This window comes from Lonchura striata, chromosome 3 (genome assembly GCF_046129695.1).
Source record: "Lonchura striata isolate bLonStr1 chromosome 3, bLonStr1.mat, whole genome shotgun sequence".
Taxonomy (NCBI): domain Eukaryota; kingdom Metazoa; phylum Chordata; class Aves; order Passeriformes; family Estrildidae; genus Lonchura; species Lonchura striata.
This window is the reverse complement of record NC_134605.1, coordinates 38,971,750-38,994,846: the sequence shown is the minus strand read 5'-3', so window position 1 is coordinate 38,994,846 and position 23,097 is coordinate 38,971,750. Positions and strand designations below refer to the sequence as shown.

The following is a 23,097-nucleotide window of genomic DNA, read 5'->3' as shown; positions in this document are numbered from 1 at the left end:
CTCGGGTCGGAACCGTGCCCCGGGGGACTGGGATAGCTGGAAAGCAGAGAGCGTATACAACAGATGGAAAACCCACAAAGTGGGCTGAGTCGTACTCGGACTCGCATTTAAACATGAAGTATGTGATTTGAGGCTATGGACCTCACTTGGGTTCTGATTACCCATTTGCCCATTACCTCTTAGCCTAAGATCTGCTTTCGGGGTCTCACTGGAAACCTAATGCTGTGATAATTAGCTGGCTGCTCTGTTGTGTGTGCTCACAATATGTCTCGCAGTGTTTTCATTACCTGCAGTCTGGGGTTATCTTGTCAAGAAAGGCATCATTCAAGTTCAAGAAGTGCTTGGACAGTGCTCTCAGTCACATGGTGTGGTTCTTGGGGGTGTCTTGTGCAGGAGATGAGCTCTGTAATCCTTGTGGGTTTCCAACCTTCCAGCTTGGGTTATTCTATGGTTTTATGGTTTTTGTACTCTCATGGGACAAGGTAGGTTCCCGAGTATTTCTGGGGCTGTTGAACAGTGCAAAAACCCCAGAGTATTTCAGGTCAATTGTTTGTAGCACACGATGCACATTTGTAGCAGAGATGTGGTAAAAATAGATGAATGAAACTTGTGAGGTGGGGGGGGTGGGGTGTTGGTGATTATTTTTTAACCCCCTATCCCCTTGTTTGATTAAAATACTATAAAAGGGTTTTGCTGAGAGGGAAAGATGGAAGTGTAACTGAGCCAGATGGGTTATGGAGAACACAAAACACTTGACTCAAAAGGAGCTGCTGAACTGCAGGAAAGGTTTAATGCTAGGTGTTAGTTTGTGCATGTTAATAATACAGCAGAATAATAATTCTACCAGCACAGATAATTCTGGAGTCCCTATGTTAAAAAAAAAAAAGCTGTGGGGGGCTTGCAAAGGTTTAAATCATGTAATTCACTTCTGAATACTGTCACTTGTTCCACTTTGTGGGATGCAAGGACTCTGAGGGTTAATAAACAGGTTATAGCTGGGAAACTGTATCATTCCTGTTTTTGTTTTAGAAGTCATCTGACACCTTGTTAAATCACTTTCACAATGAGAAGACTTGTATAGCTATATTTATGGTGAACAGTTTTCTGCTGATCATCATGGAAGTGGTGCTCCCCTCCCAAGTCTACCTTTCTGTTGACTGGTATTCAAAGTGCATATACGTGCCTGTTTTTTTTTTTGTTTTTTTTCTTCCTCCTTCCCTCCTTTCTAAAATCGGTTCGTTTTTTGTGTGCCCAGTGTTTTTTTCTTTCTGGCCCAGACAGAAAGCACTTCAGTCATTGCTTTTTCTGTTGTCAATTTCTGGGGAAAACTCCCTTAGATCACAGGGTAAATCCTGCACTAAAGCCCAATGTACATCGCCTGGGGCAATGTCTTTGCATTGTTATCTCTTTCGCTGGTAGAGAACTACTTAGACCTTTCTTTCAGATGAAGCTGTGTGGATCTCCTTACCAAAGATAATTGACCCATTGCAATGATAGTTAATCAGATGTGTGGGCTTGTAGGTTTTGGTGGTGCTATTTTTTTTTTTCTTTCCTACTTGAAACAACAGCATAGCTGAGCTACATTGTTCCATTACTTCCTGAGATTTCACTTGCAAAAAGTTGAGGGTTAAAGAATTGCAGACATAAACTCCTGTAGTTTAGATAGGAAAATATATAAAATACCATTTATTGGCTCTATTTATTGCTGTCTCTAAACACGATAAAGATATGCTATAACTTTAGACCATTTTAGATCATGCTGTAGATAGAATTGCTGAAGTACTGTTTGCTCAAATCTAGTAAAAGCACATAGAAATTAATTTCATCTCTTGTGGACTCTTGTCCATGAAGACATTTTCAAACAGCAGAAACATTTATTCTTTAATGAGCTGAATGTAGCTTAAACACCAGTGGTGGTACTGATTCAAGAGAACTGTCATAGTCTCTGAATCTGTGTGGGATAAAATGTTTTCATGATTGTCTGCAAGTTCTTTTTCATGGAAGCTTGTCACAGTTAGTAGGCAAGGAGGGAGACAGTTTAATTCTTTTATACATATGGACCTCTTTCTCCTTCCCTTTCTTAAAGCCAAAAACCCTTTTAAAACAGACATTTGAGTGCCTGTGCATGACTCAGGTGAATGACTTGCAGATATTAAAGACAGCTTTTATAGTAAATCAATCACTTGATAAGGAAGAGTGCATCAAGGGCATGTTCTGTATTATGTTTGTGAAAAGGAAGATTAGAGTGAAATACTGCTGCTTTCACCTGTTGACTCAGGAGGTCATTAATTGTGTTTGACAAGTAAGCAAGAAAATTGGGATATTTGCTGTTCTTGAATTTCTTTGAGAGTAGGCAAAACTATTGATCCCACTCAAGCTGGATGGATAGGATAGTAAATTACAACCTTGGGAATATTTTTCCCGATAAAGGGTTGTGTGATCAAGCTCTATATAATCTTTCTACCTGTTTTCCAAATGGTTCATCACTTAATGATTTTAAGTAAACACAGCATTTAAATGTAAGCTGAGTGTTTAGAAAATTTGCTCCTATATATACACACATATTCTCTCTTCCCAGTAAGAAATGATGTTCCATTCCTCTAGTTTTTTTCAGTAATAATCTTTTTTTCTTTATAGATTCAATGACAAATTTGGCTTCAACTATTAAACAGAAATTTTAGTAATTCTTTAATTGTGCTTTCTTCTATTAACATATTATAGATCTTGGAGAAAGCAGGTCCCTATGGATTCAAGAGTTAATTTACCTGTGCAAAGTTTGAAGAATTGAACCTGCCTACTATAGTAGGATAAATTGAAAGCAACTTAATTGCCTCAAACTAAATTTACTACATTGTGGCTTAAAATAATCTTTTTTGGTAGTGTATATTTACAGGATTTTTCTTCTCTTTTCTCCTCTCTGTTTACTAGACTGTGGTGGAAGATGCTGCCCTGGATGAAGAACCCATAAAAGAGGTAAATCAGCCGATTCACTGATCACACAAATGTTAACAAATTATTACAATATCACCTTCTGTCTTCATAAAACAAAATGTCTCTGGTACATATTCTTCATGTGCTTGTAGCTTTCAAGATACAAAGCCAACCCATTTTTGGTCTCTTATTACAAGGTCAAGTGAGGAATAAAAAGATGCATCTCAACTAGAGATTGAGGAACTTTATTTTACAGATATTGGCTGTGCATTTTTTTCCAAGAAAGAGCACACAACTTTTTGAGTATATATTTTTACTGCAGAGACCATTTTGTAATGACCTTAAAAGGAGTAGCTGTCTAGTAACAAGGTTTGTGTGTTGTAAATTGTGCATTAGTTAATTCCACTCTTAAATTGAAGTCATTACTGCTTGTTCTCTTGGCTGGCTCTTCACCACAATAAGACTGAGCTAACCCTTTGCTTCAAGTTAATCTGTTGATTATGTTATTGTGGCACTGTACTGTTGTGCTAATTAAGACAGAAAGACAAATCCAAACCTACAGGAAAAGGTAAGTCTTGCCTCAGTGTTTAAATGCCAAATAAGTCATACAAAGATATAAAGCAGGCAAGGTCAAATCATCATTCACTATGATGATGAGCTGAGGGCAAAGCTTGGCACTGGTCCCATGTGTCGGTGCAAAGTGTTGCTGGTTTGTGTAGAGTGACCCAAGGGGTGCTTGATAGATCATCAGCCATTTGCTGATGTCCAGAAGCAAAGCAGACTGAATCCCTTGAGGACTGGAGGGAGGCTGCAGAGATGCATGTCTAAGTAACCACCTTTTGAACATCAACTTCCTGGTATCTCTTACTCCTTGAAATATAAAACTTACCTTTGATGTCTGGGTTTCTGTGCAAGGATGTGGTTTTGGTAATTTTTACTATGTTGAAGGCATAGTTTAACTCCCTAATGATAGGAAGGAGGAAGAACTCTCCGCTTTGATCTATGAAATGAGTGTGACTTCCAAATGGATTTTTTTCCTCTTTCCATTACTATTTCTTGAAAACAGCAGTAAATTACTCTTTAAAAAGCTTGGAGAAGAAATTAAGTGCAGATAGCTTGGTTCATCTCTTTCTTTGAGGCTATGGCTGAAAAGAAAATTTCTGATTTGGGGGGTTTAGGAGGACTCTTTTGTGAATATAGGCTTCATTTCCCAAATTAATTTAAACCTAGTTAATTTCCATTAGGGATGCTTCATATAATTTTTAAGTTTGAAATTTGGCAGAAAAAAGGGCACGTAATAAATGCTAGAAACCTTAATCCTGTGTTCTCATTTTCTGATGTAAACATTGCTGTGTGCAATTTAATATCTATAATGGTGTTTCTTTCTGATTTATTTTCTCCCTTTTTCTGCTGCTGCCATTCTATTACAGCCCTTTGCTGGTTCAGTCTGTAAGCCTCTTCCATTTTCACGGAACTTGTGTTCTGCTGTAGTGGTATTGTAAGAAACAGCAGTCTACTCCTCAGGTGACTGATAGCTATGCTGTGCCCAACACCAAGGAATATTTTTTCGGTTGAGAGATATCGAAGAGTGACTTGAGGAGTGAATTTAAATCATGTAATGCAGTTGTTCATGCCTGCTTAAAGGATGTTTTTGTAAATTTCCTGCCTTAGGCTATGTTGGCCTCCTGGTGTTTATCCCATGCTGTGTATAGTGTGGACAAATGAGATGGTGATAAAATGCATTGTAAACACTGCACTTCTCATTGTTTTCTGAGATCTGATTTTCCTGTTAATGGACAATTTCTTTAAATGTCTTGGGGGCATAAATTAAAGGGGATGTTGGTGAGTGCTCCTGAGACATATCTTGGAGCATTGTGTCATCTCTGCTCTAGAACTGTCACCCAGATTACCGAGGGTTGCTATCAGGGCTTTTCCCTAGGATGAGGAACATCCCACAGACCCTGTTTGTCCTGTCACAAAAGCAAGCAGATAAGTGGATGGAAATTTCCTTAAGAGGATTTTATACTCCTGCAGCATTTTATACTCCTCCCATCTTATGGGATGCAGTTTTTCCTTTAGAGATTCTTTTTGGCAAAATAGCCTTTTCTTGATAGAGAGGGATAAGTCTGACCATCTGTGTTGGATAGAGACCCCAGCGTACTTAAGGGTGATGTGTCCTATGGTCTAATCTAGGTCAAAGTATTGGAATTCTATCTAAACTTTCTTGAAGGTGCAGCTGGTACCAAACTTCTTTGCCACATTTTTCTAAAATGAGTATATGTACAAAACAGCTCGCAGTCCTTTGAAATTGCAACATTCAGAAGCTATCTTGTAACTCTACTTTGAGCTGTTTTATCCTTTCAAGAATATTTGTATCCTCTAGTTTAAATGTTGCATGGGGCTCTTGGGGAAAGTAGAGCAGATATTCAGTGGAAATGCTGATACACAAACAGAATTGCCCAGCAAAACTGAAAATGGCAGTACCTAGGCTGGCTTTTAACTCCTGTGTAGTTTCCAAAGACATGTAACTTCTGCTGATAGTGTGTGCACTGGTGAAAATGTGAGCAATAAAATTGGAGGGAGCAAAGGTGGATGTTCTGTGTGTAGCTCATGATAAGCCCATGTTGCAGGCTCTGCCACTGTCTATAGTGAGGACATGAATTTATTGGACTGTCAATGAAAGATCAAGTTTCTATAACTAATGGCAGTAACAGCCAGTGTGATGCTTTTTAGGAACTGAAGGAAAACTGCATTGAATGATCCCTATGAGGAAAACATGAAACCTGCACATCAGTGGAAATATTTGTTGCTCTAGTGCTAATGTTATCAGGGCAATAAATATTCATGGCAACATAAAAACCTGATATTTTCTATCAAAAACATGGAAAAATAGATGTTGGAAGGTGCCTCTGGAGGTCATCTAGCCCAACCTTCCCTTCCTTGCTGAAAGCAGTGTCAGTGGTGGGAAAGTGCTTGTTACTGCATCTAGTTGTGCCTTGAGTGGACTCTACAAACAAGCTTGGAACCTGGTTCTAGCATTTGATCACCTTAAGAGGAAAACAAAACATTAATGTCTAACATTTCCTGTATTTTGGTTTGTGCTCACTGCCTTCTGTCACTTCACTGGAGATACCATTGCAAAGAGTCTTGTTCTGTCATTTTTATTTTCTCTCTTTGGGTATTTATATATGTGACTAAGACACATTCTCCATTCTTGTCTCCTGCATTGTCTTCTTCAGGGTGTACAATTCTAGGTTTCTCAGAATCTTTTCTGTAGGTCAGAACTGCTCTTCCATTGTTTATTTTTTTGGTGATTCACCTTCACTTGTTCCAGTAGGTTAATGTCTTTTTTTTTTTTTTTTTGAACAGAATAAACCCAGAACAGGGCATCACTCCAGATGTCTTAGCAGTGCTGAATGGAAGAGAAGGATCATTCCACCAGACCTGCTGGCAACACCTTCTCTAATGCAGCCCAGAGTGCTGTCAACTTTCTTTGCCAGCTGGCTCAATTTAACTTTTCCACCAGGATGCCCAGGTCTTTCTCTGCAAAGATGATTTCTGGCTATGTAGCCCCTAGCCTGTAGCATAGGGTTATTTTTCTTGAGGTACAGAATGTTGCACGTTCCTTTGCCAGACTTCAGGATAACACTGTTGGCCAGTTTCTTCAGTCAGCAGAAGTCCCTCTGGACACAGCTCAACTCTCTGGTGTTACCAGCTGTTACTGCATTTTGTAGCATCTGCAAACTTGTAATGTGTATACTCTGCCCAATCATCCAAATGTTTAATGAATATGTTAAATAATCCAAGGCCCAGTGTTGATCCCTCAGGTATGCCAGTGACTGATTCCAACAGAACTTTGTGCTGATCACAACCCTCTGGGTATTGTAGTTCAGTTTTTGATCCATCTCACTGTTCGCTTATCTGATTCAATCATTCCTTCTACTATTTGAGATGGTGTAGAAGACAGTGTCAAAATTCTTACTTGAAGCCTGCACCTTCATTCTTCAAAATGGTGAAGGCTGTCAGGTTGTTTAAGCACAATTTTCCTCTTCACAAATCTGTGGTGACTACAGCAAATAATTTTCTTGCCATTCATATGCTTGTGAATTCTTTCTAGAGTGATTTGATTCATCACCCTTTCAAGTACTGAGGTGAAGCTGACTGACTTGCAATTTGCTGGATCTTCCTTCTTGAAAAGAGGAACTATGTCCTTTCTCACACTTCTCAAGAAGCTTTTCCAATTGCTTCCATTGCTTTTCCAATGTGTCTTCAGAGTACTGAAGTGGCCACACAATTATATTGGTCAGTTCCCTCAGCATTAGTGGATGTATCTATGTCATAGTCCCACATTCTTTTTTGCAGGGTGTTGTGTTTGTTTAAATGCCCCCTAACTTGACCCTCCTTCACTAAAGCCAAATCCTTCTTCCCCACCTTTTTTCAGGAGCTTGGGAGTCCTAAAGGCTCAGAATTACCAGTAAAGACCATGGCAAAGAAAGTATTGGGTACCTCGGCCTCCTTGTATCTTTTGTCACCATATCTCCATCCCCGCTCAGTAGCAGGACTAAAGGTTGCTGCTGGAACTATAGCAGTCTTTGTTGCTCTCTATCTCTGTTGCCAGATGGAATTGCATATGGGCTTCGGCTTTCCTGACACCCCAACTACATGCCTAATCATCTTCATGCTGCTCCTGGACACTTGTTTCCTCCATTTAGATATACTTCTCTTGCAGGTCTGAGGTTTGTCAGATGCTCCTTTTTCATTCCTGCAGGCCTTTGGATGCCTTTGCATGATTTTTTTTTTTTTGTTGGTCAGGGTGGCCAAATCCTGAGCTAGGAGGAGAGGTGATCCTTGAAAATTATCCAGCTGTCCTGTACCCCTCTTTCTGCCACGGGATTCATCCAAGCAGGTACCTGAAGGGAACAAAATCTGTTCTGATGAAATCTGCAATTGTGACCTTGACTTTTGCTTTGCTCTTTTGTCTTGGGATCCTTAGTTTCTTCTCATGATAACTGCAAGGAAAACTGCTCTGGAACTTCAGTCTTGACCAGTTCCTTCTTGTTTGTAAGGATCAGGTCCAGCAGAACAACTTCCCTTATTGGCTTGTTAATGACCTGTATCAAGAATTTGTCAATGCAGCAGTCTCTTGGATTGCTTTTGATTTTCAGAAGATAAGAGAGTATATAAAGTGGATTCTTTGAGGATTAGGATCTGCGCATATGAGGCTTCTTCTTGTTGCCTGAAGAAAGCCTCTGCTTATTCCTGGACAGGTTGTCTGCAGTGGGGACCTGCCACAGTGCTGAGCCACATCTAGGCCAGCATAATGCTGAGCCACCAGCAGCAGCACCTCTTTCAAAGGGACTGGAATCATATTCTGCTACACAGACAATAGGGAGTGCTTCCAGGCTGTTTGTTGTGATTTCCACTAGGATTATGTCAAAACAGCTTAACCAGTGCACACCAACACTAGAGTTGCTGATGTATCTATTTGTCTCATGAAAAAAACAGCAGTGAACTTAAAGCAGGTCAGAACATTCTGGTTTGCCAGTAAAAGTTGTTTTTCTTGCAAAGTTGGAGAGCTGGTAGTTCTTATTTTTCCCAGTAGTATCTGCTGAACTTCCACTTGTCTCCCACCTCAATTAATTAAAGGTATGCAGCTGGTATGCAGTGTTCAATCCATTATAAAACTAGTTGTATGTTGGTGATGATTTTTAATAGCAATTATAAATGACTGAACAGCAAAGGAAAAAATCGACATCTCTGTGGTTGAGCTTGTAGGTCACAGATTAATATGAGTGCTGAGATCTTTCAAACAGAATGACTTAATTTTTCTGCTGCTTTGTGAGTTGTGTTTTAGTTGTCAGGAATGATCACAGAACACAAGACATTTCTTGGTATATATGTTTACACAAGAAGTCTGTACCTTTTTAAAAAACTTGGCCTGCAAGAGGAGCTTATCATGTCTGGGAAAAACAAATAGGAAGCTTATTGTCAAATGTGCCATACCACAAAGTGTAGAGAAGTACAATTTTGTAATGTGATGTAAAAAACTTTTGAGGAGGGAAGCCTGGTTTGGGTTGCTAGATGACAGCAACATGTTTACTGAACATACTGGGATTTTTTCTTCCTCCAAAAAGCCAAGCAACCAAACCCATCAACAACCAAACACTCAGAATTAAGGAACCTTGTTTAAGAAAAAGGTTTGAAGTAATATTTTTTTTTTTTTTGTATCAAATAATGCTTTATAATCACAGTATGTAATTGTAAGTTCAGATATCATGCTACACACCTTTATAAAAGAACTATTTGTAGGCATCTATCAGGGATGACTTTTTTTCCTCTCTATACAAATAGATGCTCAGTGAACTCAAATACAGGCCCTGATTGGAAAATTATGACCTTGCACAGAATCTTACACAATTGCACTGGTGATGTATTTAAGAAACAAATTATTTCTCCTTTCCATGTTATTTGAGCATGTGCTGTAGGCAGTGTAAGCTGTTTTACTTAAGATTTTTCATTTAAAAAAAGTAATCCCTAGTATTTGGTAGGTAATAACTTGTAAATTGATTTTTAGAAACTGTTTTAATTCCCAAAATGTATTAATCTACAGTGCCTATCATCTAACACTTAAAAAGAGTAAATAACTGTGATTTGTTTTGGAATGAAGTAGATCAGGCTACCAACAGAATATTGGTTTCTATTTAACTCCATGAAAAATAGTGTATAAAAGCATGTGTCCTTGATAAAGATTAAAGGTTTTGTCATTAAATTTGGGTGGCTAAAATGTGAGAGGGGACAGCTGGGATCATGGAATGAATGAAATGTCTCTTCCTTCTCTTGCACCCCAGAGCCTGTGTTCAGAATCCCAGCAATGAAAGAGAAGCTGATAGGGCAACAGCTATGCTACTCTTATTGAAATAGAATTTTGTTACTTATGATTCCTTGTAAATTGGTTTCTTGTTGTCACTGTCTCAACTGAATTAATGCAGACATAGGGGAGATATCAATATAAAAGGAAAGCCTATTATTTTTCCACTTTTTTCTTTGTCCCCTTGTATGTTTCATAAAGCAACCAGAGACACAGAGAACTTCAAATTTTGGAAGTAACCAGTGTGTAGAAAAACTTATTACATTATCTGAAAGACTTCTGACATTAGAACTTAAATGTAAGTTTAGCAACATATTTATAATTATATATGATATCCCATTCATATTACACTTTTTGGTTCTAGCTGTTATTGCACCATCACTATTACTGGTTTTAATTACTGCTTTCAGACAGTGTGCTGTTGTGGCTCTGATGCATTAGAGAGAAGATAACAGCACTTTAAAAGAACTTCTCCAAAACCCTTTTCAGGTGTTTTCAACCTCTCTGGCTCTCTGCATCCTTTGCTAAATGCTGCTGTCTGTGGTGAGTGGCAACTTTCATTGAAACTGTTCTCTCTGTGGCCAAAGGGTGACAGATTCTGTTTCTTGCAAACCTTAGTCTTTCAGAAGCAAAAATGGACTCTGTCTCTGTATCTCTTGAGACCTAAAGGATGGGTTTTTAGTTGGTAGAGGAAGTCACTGATAATTTTAGTTGGCAGCAGAGCTTCCCTTGAGATAACAGTTGATGCTCCCTCGTACTGAAGTGTAACTTCTACATCTGTTTGCCTTGATCTTCTTGAACTTTTATTGAATCAGGACCTTGATGTGATGATGATTTTATCTCTATTCTTGATACTCCAGTAAGTGCTGGTGCAGTGGGGTGGTGCAACCTGCAGATTTCAGGGACAATGCATGGGAGATGTGGGTTTTGTTGGTGTGTTCTATTGTGTGTTGGATTTTTAAGCTTGCAGTGTTTAGTGATGGAACAAACAGCTAAGCAAGCAGATTTTTTTTGCTAAGTGGACACTAAAATGACCAATTCCAATTTAATCAATTAGATAGACACGTGGATGCACAGAAAGTATACTGTATTTGGAAGCTTTTAACACAAATGTTGCGGACTGCACTGCAGTGGTCACAACTGAGTAAATGTCACGCTGAAGAGGGAAAAGAGGTTCTGACAGTATTTGCAAGATGTAAAACGCTTCATGGAATTAGGCTGCTTGATTTTGAACAAGAGTTATTACTTAAGAAAGATGAAAGTTTATCTGGGGAAAACCATTCCCTCATGAAAGAATCTTATACCATAATGGCTGTTGGTGCCCAAGAGCATGCTGGCTGGGAGTGAATTTTCATCAGGAGAGATGAGTCACTTGGCAGTCCCCAGAGTCAAGGATAAATTGTTTCTGTGACGAGTATGGTGCCTCCTAGAGAAATGTGTTATTTAAAATAGAAACAAACTACAATTTACATGCAGATGGTTACAACTCTAGGGTGGAAAAAATCAGTTTATCTTCATTACAATGAATTTATAATTCATTTTACACTTGTTTTGCTTTTTTTCCCTACTAGATTGCTCTAATTTTCTTGCTCACTCCGCGGTTTCTCTCCTAAGAACATAGTGTTTTGTATTGAATGAGACTTATTTCTTTGAATCTTCTGCTCTTCTGTGCTGCCACTTCCAAGGTTAATAAATAACTTTCACCATAAGGAAAAGCAATATGACAAAGAAGCAAGATGGGCACTGTTATTTTGGAAGACAGTCTTCCTCTGAATGCTTTCTTCCAAGATTGATGGGAAAAATCAGAAGGTAGCTCTAAATAAAAAAAAATTAAAAATATATTCTCAAATGGGCATGATTAGACACAGAAGAATTGTTGTTATTGGAGATGTCAAATATTAAGCTTCTGTTTCTAGGTAGTTATGTGCTTCATGGGCAGTTTATTTTTTTTAAGACTTGATTAGTTTTCCCTGCTGACTAGAAAGGGAGCTTTTGGTAATAAATTAGTCTGGCTGCATTTTGAATGATAAATGAATTACACTTGCACAAGTTTTGTGTTTATAGAATGTGTGATCAGTACTCAGGTATGCTTACTGCACTCAGCTTTCACAAAGATTAAATTGACATTTACAAGTGGCATGTGAAGTATTCAGAGCAGCAACAAAAACAACACTGCATAAGTTTTGTAAGTAAAGAAGGAAGGCAAATTGCCTCTTCTCAAGCACTTGGGTGCTTAAAACTACCAGATGCTTTGTCTCATTCAGCCAGTCATTTCTGAGAGGTGGCCACAAAAGTCATGTTGTGTATCACCTCTGTGGAACAGGGCTGCTTCAACACCAGCAAAGTGTGGGGCAGAATATAAAGACCTAATGTCTAGGGTTGCAGTGGGTGTTTTTACAATATTGTGTCTCTGAAGTTAACTGCAAGTTACCAGCTGTTCAAAACTTTGGTCCAGCATCTATGTAAAATTCCTAGTACATCTAAGTTTCTTCAAGTGTAGGTATCATGATCAAATGACCTCTTTGTAATTACATGAGGTAGAAATCTGAAGTCTTCTAAAAATTTCAGTTTTGGATATGAGGAATTTTGTAAATGACAAGTTCTGCTCCTGCTCAGACTTATCTCATCAAAAGTGGCTGTGGATTTCTTGATTGCTATTTTAGTCTATATTTTGTATATGTTTTCTGCCGTTTTTAATTGTGTGTGATCAGTAATTACAGTGATTACTAGGTTTGTTTAGTCTGGTCTAGAAGAATTCTTTCTGATAGCAAACATCAACTAAAAAGAAAGTGTAGAGGATTCCAACTAGCTTTCACATATATGATGGCTGATGGAATCACAGTCTATCTCTTTCATTGGTGTCTTCTGTTATTTGGGATTGTCTAGGTGTCAAGTCTGCAGATCAGGCATATTTATTAATATTTAGCACTTGAACAAGCTTTTGTATACTAGCAACCACAGTTCTCACCTCCAGTAATCAGCAACTGAGAGGTCCTCAGTAATTATTTGTGGAGTTGCATTATTTGTATGTTTTATTATTCCTGTATTATGTATTGGTTTACAACTTGGTTTATCCCCAGTTTTCCCGCCTTGTCCTCCCTTCCCGCCTTTCCAGTATCTATCCATCACCCTGGAAGAGGTGCAGTCTTTCCCTTTACCCTTCCCAGGTGCCTTGTTTGTCACTCGGTGCCCCTTCCCATCCATCCAGAAGCTTCCACCTTGGGCACCGGGTGATTGGGCGAGGACCTGGGGCCCCTCTCATATCCTTCCCCCATTGGACCACGTTGTATCACCCCATCCCGGAGCCACTCCCTACCCCTATCCCCATTGGTTACTGGTCTTCCCCTCCCTTACAGTTTATAAGCCAGTGCAAGCACCTTGTGCTCGTTCCTGTTGGCTGGCACCGTTCTGGAATATTTGGCCCCGTTGGGCTACAATAAACTCGGACTTAGCCCCCAACAGGATCCACTCTTCATTTACCACCACGAGGCTTGCTAGCGCTGCCCGGGACCCACGAAGGCACTCTCCAAATCCCAGCTGGGAGCAGCGGAGGGTGCCTCCATCGCCCGCCCTCGCCCCAGGACGAGAGCTAGCCGGGGCTGAGATCAGGGATCTGGGGCGGGAGCGCGGCAATTATTAATCTAAAACTCTATCTTTTCAGTTCAATTCTCAATTTAACTGAGGCAAAAAGGTAATATGAATATTTAACAATACCTCTTGTAGAAGGAAACATTGCAAACAGAACAGTGAGCAGTATGATACTGTTAAAGCAGATATACTGTTGTGCATGAGACCTGTTATTTGAGTGGATTGCTTCCTGGTTTGTGCTATTAATCATGCATGTTTAGTTGGTATAATCTGCATTTTTCTACAAAAAGTGTTCTATTATGATGAACTGTCTTGAGAGACTTTGTACAGTATATATTACAGCAGCTTTTAATGTATTTTGTTTTATTTCTTTTTTAAGAAAGCTAAGGTTTGTGAGTCACCCTTCCTATAAAGAAAGCTGTTACAACAGAATTAAACTGCATAAGTAATGTTTTGGTTACGTCAGTGAGCCACCTCTGAGTGTCTGTCATCTGGAAACTGTTTCTGAAATTCTGCTTGAAATGCTGCAGCAGGGGTCTTGAAGGCTACTCTGAGCACTCTGCACAGCTGAATAGGGAGGGCACAGTGAGGGATGTGTTGTTTATGATTTTAGTTAAAGTCTTTGAAATCCTTGGTCTCTTCAACTCTTTCAAGTTAGTTTGGGAAGCTCCTTAGAAAGGGCAGTGTTGCAGTAGAAGGAGGGCTGGCTTCTGTTCCTAAAATGAAAGCTAGAGCACGGGGATGCTTATTGAATCCCAGCTTCCTAACTGCAATATTCCTGACTGCACCTGACACAGCAGGGCTCTGAGGTGAGGTCTGCTTGGAGCCTGTCCTGCAGCAGCACTGCAGAGCTGTTTGCAGAGGTGGAGAGGATGGGTTTTCTCCAGAGGGAAGTTTTCCTAGGGCAGCATCTTTTGGGCTGTCCTGTTTGTCAGGAGTCTTGGTCCCTTGGCTCTGTGGTTGCCAAGCCAGGGCAGGGCCCTATCCCAGCAGGGCTGTGTGCTGGGTAGCTTGTTGTACACAGGTGTTCTTGGTTCTCCACAGATGCCTAAAGCAGTCTCTTGTACTGTTAGAAGCCAAATACTTGAAAGTGAAAATCCTGAATGCCTAAGGCATTTGCCAGGTATGTATAATTCTGTTAACTTTTAGGAGAAAACTGAAGAATCCTTCATTCTCAGTTCAAACTAATTTCTTTGAAATTTGTTAGGCTGTAGATTACATACATAGGGCACACCTAACCCAAAGAGTAGTCAGAAGATCTGTCAAGGTAGGAGTTTTGTGGTGTGTGCCTGCATTTATTTCTATCTGATTGGTTTAGTCTCTTCAATTTCCTGCTGTTGGTTTTTCCTAGCCTGGCATAAGATTTTATCACACTTTAGGGAGAGGAATGTAGCCCTGAAGCTCCAGAGTATGCATCTGGTTTCACAGAGAGATTTCCTCTGGAAATGGTGTATGAGAAGCAATCCTGCTGCAGATATTAATATGTTTCTGTGGATGACAGTCTTGTTGAGTGAAAGGAAGAGTCATGTAGCTCAGAGATCTGAATGGTATTTGTCAGTTTGCAGTCTGTAGTTTACTTCTGTAGACAGACAAGATAAGTGATCAAATCCTATGAATATCCGATTCCAGTATCCAACAAATATATAAGCAGTAAAGCACAATACTAAATAATTATTACTTGATATCCAGGCTTGATGCACATCGTGTACAACATTGTTGCAGAGGTAAAGGTGAATGAAAAGGTATAAGAAGGTTCCCTGCTTACTTACTGGTTTGAATCAGGCTTGGTTTGGGGTTGCATGAAGATTTCTGCTATCTGATAACTCAGTGTCGGTAGCTATGGTGAGGAGCTCAGCAATGTTCGGATTAATAGTGTGGAAATGGTTGAAGAATTAATCTTTCCTTCTACAAGGTAGGCGTTGCCACCTGAAGCCTCAAGTGCATTAGTGGGACAAGTCTTGAAAGTCAGTACAACCTCTGCCACAAGTATCTCTCTTCCGAGCTACGTGTTTAACACCAGTGCCCTTAGACTAGGAGAGGGCAGTAACTGCATCTGGCAGGATGTTTCTTAATGGTCTCAACTTGACCAAGGAAGCAAATCTGAGCATGCCTGTGAAAGACCTAATCTACTGCTGTAATGGGGACCTCTGATCATCTTGCACCTCTGTTCTGCCGAATGTATGCCCTCAGCTGTACAGCTTTGTCCTGGCTGAAATGATAACAGTGAGATCTTGACTGTGTGAAGATTGTCTGTGTACCCTTGTCCAAGACTGTAAGCTAGTCATCCTGCAGGTCCGGATGTTGAGGACGGAGAGGCATACACTAATAACTGTACATATTTCCTATTATAAGAGTGCAAAGGACAATGACTGTGTTTTACTTGGGTTTCCTTGCAACCAGCTAGTGGTGTGTATGGTTTTTTCCCATGTGCTACTGCTTTACTATTTTTTTAAGGGCATGTTGGAAGCTGATTTATAGCACATCTTGTGGGGAGTGCTGGACTCCAGGATGGCCTGGATGGATGGAGACAAGAGATCTCTGAAGTCTGGTCTTAGAATATGTGGTTTATTATACAGGGTAAAGGGCCCTGCTTGGAGTTGCCAGGTGCAGCTCATGGCAGGCTCTAGGGAGTGGGGGCAGGGAGAGGCAACAGGCAGAGGATGGTAGGAGAGGGTCCCAAGGGGAAGTTCCAAGAGCATGTCCTGTACCTCGGGCGCTCCTTATCAGGGGACTTCAAGGTGGGCTGGAACAAGGCTTGGGCCAGTGGGGTCACAGACACCTGATGATTCAGGGGAGGGTTACAGGTGTGGGATGAACCATACATTGTGGGGTGAGAGAGAACAGTCCATTTAACCTTTGGGCCTATCTGTAGGTCAAGGGCATTGTTTAATCAGAAGGGGGGATTGCCTTCATCCTGGCTGTACTACTGCTTTCTAGTTGTTCAGCAACTAAGGTTTGGTATCTCAAAACTTGTTCTCGTCTCAATTTTCTAAATCTTTTGCCAGGCAATCATATTTATAAGGCTTTCCTAGTTCATCTTCCCCAACAAAATCTAATGGATGTTCTGTGGATCCTTCAAAATTAAATGTCTGTTGTACATTTTTTCTGTGGTCTTGTGGGACCTCAGAACTCTCTTATTTACTTTAGCTCATTGCTGCCAGCAGTGGGAGTAGGCAACCTGTGGTCAACAGGATAACACATATATGTGCATAATGGTTTTTATTTCAGCATCAGGACTGTTTTGTGCAAGTTTGATCTCTTTTACTAGTACTCTGTCTCAATAAAGGAGCTCAGGATACTGCAGTGTATAATATGTCAGGTAACAGCATGATAACCACCAAGTACATACAGTGATGTGCACAATGATGACACAGAAGTTGTGCTAATGACACCATTACCTAGGCGTCTTTGTCCTCCGTGTTCCATCCTTTGTTGGAAGAAGGCATCTTTCTTTGCATTAGGCACAGAAGCGGGGAGCAGTAGAGCAGTGTTGCAGGGTCAGCTGGCAGCACAGCGAGGATGAGCAGAGGGCTTGATTCCAGTGCCTCAGCAGCGACTGGCTGGTGCAGCCTCTGGGCTTCGGGTCAAGGCAGTTCTCTTCTGCCTCCCCCTTGCTTCCTATCTGTGCTCTGATGGCCTATGAAGTGAGGAGTATCCTCCTGGATCCCTGCTTCAGCAAGTCACTGTTCAGCTCCAGAAGTAAGCAGTTAACTTCTTGCGTTGCCTTGAGTTTGCTCCTGTGATCTAGCTTCCATGATTCATACTCCTGCTTGCCAACTGGAGTTAGTGTAAGGCTTAATTAAATGTGTAAAACATTTTGAACTTAGTGAGTCATTTTCCTGAAATATGCTGCATGTAGTTGGCAGAATTGCCCACCTTTTTGGTTCTCAGAGCCAGCTTTGAATAAAGAATTGACTTTGAGCAGGTGAAGTATTTGGTGTGCATACTGTCAGCCTTGAAGCATCTGTGTAAAAAGAACATTTAATAATTTAAAAATGCTCAAGATGAACAGATGTATACTTAGTGTGCAAATTAAGAACATGTTTTTTTTTTGTTTGCTTTGTGTTATAAAATTTGGAAACCCCAGAGACTTTGATGTCTGGGTAAGGATTATACAATCCTATGATGAAGAAACTAGGCTGAATCCAGTTCTTGTCCCTGGAGTCCTCCAGGTTTCTGGAATTGAAGAACTGATCTTTATTCCAGACAGGTAAGCAGGAGTTCTCATGCACATTAGAAGATCAGCCAGGAATCTCTGACATTGTTATACTTGGATCCTCATTTTGGCTTCTCTAACTCTTTGGTTTTGCAGTAAGCTCATTTGTGAATGTAGCTTTGTGAATATTTTCAGATGTAACTGACAAGGAACAAAAAACTTTCTGGAATGTCTGAATTGGGAGAAAATATTAAGTTCAGCTTCTGCATGGAATAACTGTTAATCTCTTTTGTTAATCTCTTTGCATGGTGAGTCACTGTTGTGACAGATTAGATCAGTACAAAATTATCGTTCTTTAGTCTTATTCTTACAGGTTTTGCCTAGTCCTACTTTTTTAAACTATTCTCCTAAGTTGCTCTATCAGCTTTTGGGGGAAACTTTGACCAAGCTTCTTTGAAAAGCCTGCAATATGCATTTAGTTCAACTCCCATAGACTGGAAAATATTGGGGGCATCTGAGCTTTTCATATTGAACTTTTCTAATAGTATAGATGCTAATTAATGGTGCACTGAGCTCTGATTGCAGGTACAGAGTGGTTTGGTATGGCAACTAATTGCTTCTCTTGCCCACGAAATGCTTTAAAGCAGGGTTCACGTTCTGGAATATCTAGAGTTACAGCAAGTTCTTGCTGCAGGTTTTTAGTGATGACTCCATCCATTTGCCAGGTTCGGTGCTGTGACTGTGGTGGTTCTGGGAAGGTGCTGTAAAGGCATCAGCATGGCATGTTTTAAACTGGTTCTTAACTCCCACCCACTGTGCCTGGAGTTGAAGGTCTCCTGCCTATTGCAGAGTGGGTTGAAGCAGGCTTAAAAACCAGAAATGCCTTCCATGTTGCTTTTATGCTATTTTGTGTGGGTTTTATGATTGTGTGGGGTTTTTGTTATTTTTTGAGGGGATGTGTATAGTTTTATTTATTTTGGTGGGGGATGGGTTTGGTGTTTAGTGGGTTTTTTTTTAAGTAGTCTGTATCTGGTACCTGTTCTCTAAATACTGCTACCAATCTTTGACTTCAAGGCATTACAACTCTTTCATTGCATTTCTAAGTATCTTGGTGGCCTTTAAAAGTGCATTGCAAGTATAGTTACAGGCAACAAGTGGCAAAACAACTGTTACGATCTACTTGGTGGCTTAAACAACTGTGACTATCAGAGAACACTTTGTGAGCCTTCTTTTCCACTGGCTTTCCTTATGACCTAATTGTAAATGTTGGGTATAGGTGCTTCTGGAAACTTCTTCTTTGCTGTAGATATTAAAGGAGAAAGCTTGTCAATCTACAGGGCTTCCTCTTAAATTTGATATTTTGTGCCTGGCATAGCTTTCCTTACACTTGCTGAAAGTCTTGGACTTCATTTAGACTGCTAAAAAGCCAGCTATATGCTTACTTACATGTCACTGACCAGCAAGAAAAGCATGTGTGCAGACCAAGTGCTTCTAATGTACCTGTGAGGCTGATTTTAACAGAGAATTTTCCCCTTGAGAAGACATATGGATTCTCAGCTATACAGCTTGAATGAGGTGAGGCCCTGGGAGATAAATGGATCATTAAAATACTGTTTTGCCTAGCTTGTTCCTTCTGCCTGTTTTTTATTCTTTAACTAATGTGGATGGGCCCTGCATGAAGAGTTGGAAGAGCTGCTTTTTATGAGATGAACCAGCCCTGGGTTCCTGGCTGACAGCTGTGGGAAGCATATAATGGCACAATAAATGCTGTAGGAGGCAGATGCTGACAGCATGAGAAGCAGCATAAGTCTCTAGCTGTCTGGAAATAATGGCTTGTGCAATTCTGAGCAGGAAATCTACTTGGATTAGGGTGTTTCTTTCATAATAATAAAAAACCCTGGAAGATGGGGGAGCACCTGCAAATCCTTGTCAGCAAAGAATACAAGTGCTGAATGCCTTCCCTGTGGTATCTGCAGGGTGATTACAGTCTGAACCTCTATCTGCAGCTGACAGGGAAATTGGACTTTTTATCACAGGGAATGGAGAAACCCTCTGAGATTTGTGATTTTGATTTATTTTCTTGCCAGAGTATCCGGAGATGTTTTGGAAAAACTGGGGAAGCTCTTCTTGCACTGTTTCTTTTAGCTGTTATTTCTTTGGGAGTTATACTTAGGAATCATGCAATGTCCAGATATACTGTTGATCACTTGAATTTAGGGTCACTAACTTGCATTGTTAAAATTGTCTTTCAACCTCTGTAAAAATAAAAGTAATATTATCTAGTAGAACTGATATTTTTTCTGTTAGGCTTTCCACAGATGAGCAAGATAAATGTTTTCAGAAAATACAATGGAAACTGGAATTTGACCTGTCTTGTGACTGTGTAATTTAAAGATAAGAAATAATGGAAGATTAGCTTACTGGGGTTGGGAATGCATAGCGTTTTGTTCATAAATCTCATTGCTTATTTTTTCATCAGCACCAAACTCCCCTTTAGCCCTGTATCTGGCATAGGGTCTGTTTCTGGGCCTGAATAGCAGATTTTCCTGATGAAACTCCTGTCTGAAGACTGCATGTTGCAGCTTTTTAAGGGAGAGATAGTTGTCCTCTCTTTGAGGAAAGGAGACCTGCCTTGGGGCCCAAAGTTTGACATGGAAACTTCAATAATAAGTTATTTCCCCTCCTGTTATTGTCCTTATGAATTGGGAAAAAGAGTTTTGCATGTTGTTTATGGAGGGTCAGGTGACTGCTGATCTGGGCGCCCAAATCTACCTGCACATTGTGTATGGCAAGTTATTGTGATCAAATGATCTATTCAAGACTGAAATGAATAACCTAATGGTTTCTTCTTTCTGAAACATTTTTGATTCATATATAGCAGTATAAATACTAGACTAAATCTGAGAAATAGAAGTGAAAGATCTTGGTGTGTGACTGTTCCACTTCTTACAACAAAACCAATGAGTGAGACCAGAATCAACTTTCCTCATGACTTGAAGAAATGGAATGAGCATAACTCCTTCCCCAGGCGAATGTCTTGAGGAGACTGACTGCCCTCTTCTGCTTCAGTCTGTGTGAATTAGCAGAAATATCCAGTGACTGAAGATGGTGCCAGCTCTATACAAGGGATTAAATAATTTTCATTGTGTTGCTGTGGCACTACATGAAATTTCACAGGCTTGCCAGAACTTAGTGTTCTGATGGGTAGATGTGAATTTTGTTTAAGTAAAGCAGAGATTTGGGTTTGAGTATCACCCTGATGACATGAATTCAGACAAAGTGACCTTTGTAGCATAATGTGATACTTGGAAACATTAATAGGCAAAAGGGCCAAATGAAGCCAAGTGCCTGCTGGGCCCCTCTGTTTGTGGTATAGGAAGTGTTGCCTTTCCTGTCTTGTGTCTACATTAGTCACAAACATCTTGAGTAACTGGGTTGTGGGTTTGGGGTGGTTTTTGTTGTTGTTTTGTTTTTTTTTTTTTTTTTTTTTTTTTATGCGGGTGATGTGGAGATGACTCAGGTACACTGTTTGCATTTTGTGTCTTTTATCTGAATACATCATATTCTTGTAGAGTGCACACTGAAATAATTTCAGATAACATGATGTGCATTTCCTACCAGGTGTTGCTCTGCAGCTGGTTGTGATATTTCTGCAGCTGTGGGACTGAAAGGTTCAGTATCAGGAGTAGATATGTGATGACAGCATTGAGCTTTAGCTAATGAGTGTGTACTCTTTGTGGAGACCTTAACCCATACTGCCTAGGATGTATTGCAACATTTTCTTGAACTAGCTAGAATGAAGCTGGCAAATAAACTGCAATCCCATCTCCTGAATGGGATGGGGACATGACTGCATGACATGACAAGACCATCCCAGCTTTACAAGAACACATTTTAAAGACAAAACATGTAGTTGGTTAATATTTGTTAATGAGAACAGAAAGCTGTTTTTATTCTTTTTCTGTGACCACTATGCAAGCCTGACATTGAGTAATCTCGAAGGAAAAAACAGTGCTTTGGGAATACCTGTTCCCTGTAACCCTACATGCCTGCACCCAGCCATACTGGGGCAGGACTGACACCTAGTGTGGGCTGGGTAGAACTGAACATTCAGCTCACCAAGCTGAATTAAAAAGCTCAATTAAATTTACTTTAAGCTTTGGATGTCGCAAAGCTTTTAATACGTAAGTTTTCAGTTTGGACATCTCGCAGCTCATCTTCCCAACTGCTAGCAGAGATGCTGCTGTAGTGAGGAACCTTGGCAGCTGGAAGGTGTGGTTTCTTTTTTACCTGACTTCCTTTCTCAACTGGCTGATTTTAGGCCATCAGACACACTTCTGCATTATGTAAGATAGTCATTCACTGTATTTTCTACAGATGTAACTGCCTCAGTGATGTTACTGTCATAATTTAGGCATTGGGAATTGTGCTTATACTGCTGGCATTAATGCAATACTGTGCCTTTTAATAAGTGATAACTCTTGAGTGTCTTACCCTCTTGAAAAGAGAACAGGTCTTGGAAGGTTAAAACAAATCCAAAAAGGGTGAAACTTAACCATGGCTATTATGAATTTCTAGTATTGAACTTCAGCTGCTCCAAAGCTTCCAGATAATTTTTTTTCATATCTGTGTTTTGAACTGCTGTGATGTGTCTTGCATTGCCATATTATAATAACCTGGATGTTGTGTAATTCTGTTGCAGATGGTAATGCAGAGTTTTGTCACATGTGTAATAATTTACTTTTTTTTTTTGTTGCAAGACTTTAATTGTCTAGGTAGACACACCCTAGTCAAATATTCAAAGAAACAGATATCCCTTGTTCCAGCTCCTGCCTCTGAAACATGCCTCAGTTTATAACTATCTCATTTCTGCTGCAGTGTCTGAGTGAAATCTTACTTTAGACTGACTTCTTTGGGCATGTAGGTCATCTGTGTTCCCTTGTTAGTGCTTGCTTCCAACCCAAGTGATTTTATCAATGTGGATTTTAGCCTGTTTCCCCCTTGCTCTTGCTTTGAACAGTGAAGAAGAATAATTCTGTTTCTTAAATTATAGTCTGCTATTTCAATGGAAGGCTGAAGGGGAGATGCTGGTTGTTTCTTAACCAAATAAGAAGCCACACTTTCAACTCCAGTATTTGGAACACTATCGCAGCAATGTTGCAGTCCACAGTAACTGTGGTGCAGCACAGGGATCTGACAGGGAGACTGGCCCCTAGGTAGCCTGAGTACAGCTGTAGTTTAACTTGGACAGGGTTGGCATGCAATTTGGGCTGCTGTAACTAGCAGACATGTTAGTCCCAGTGTCATAGACCTCAGTTCAGGTCCATGGAAAGCTGACCTGAAAGCAGGCATTTGGATATTTGTGGAATATGCATTCATTTTAAATCTTTAAATTTCTTAGTCTTGGAAGTTACATCTTTTAATTCTGCTTGTGAGATCTATAGGACCTTATTTTAAGGAGCAGAAGCAGTGCCACACAGGACAGCTTTTTATGACATTCTGAACATATTTGTTTCCATGAGATGGGCACCACCTCAGGAAGAAATGCACTAGG

The 23,097-nt window shown here is 40.1% G+C and overlaps 1 protein-coding gene across 1 annotated transcript in view; it reads left to right on the top strand.

Moving 5' to 3' along the window:
* Nucleotides 1-23,097, top strand: part of RPS6KA2 (ribosomal protein S6 kinase A2) — a 279,656-nt gene that overhangs the window by 445 nt on the left and 256,114 nt on the right. Inside the window, exon 2 of the mRNA XM_031504319.2 lies at nucleotides 2,929-2,973. Coding sequence (XP_031360179.1) covers nucleotides 2,929-2,973 — 45 coding nt within the window. The remainder of the gene's footprint in view (nucleotides 1-2,928; nucleotides 2,974-23,097) is intronic.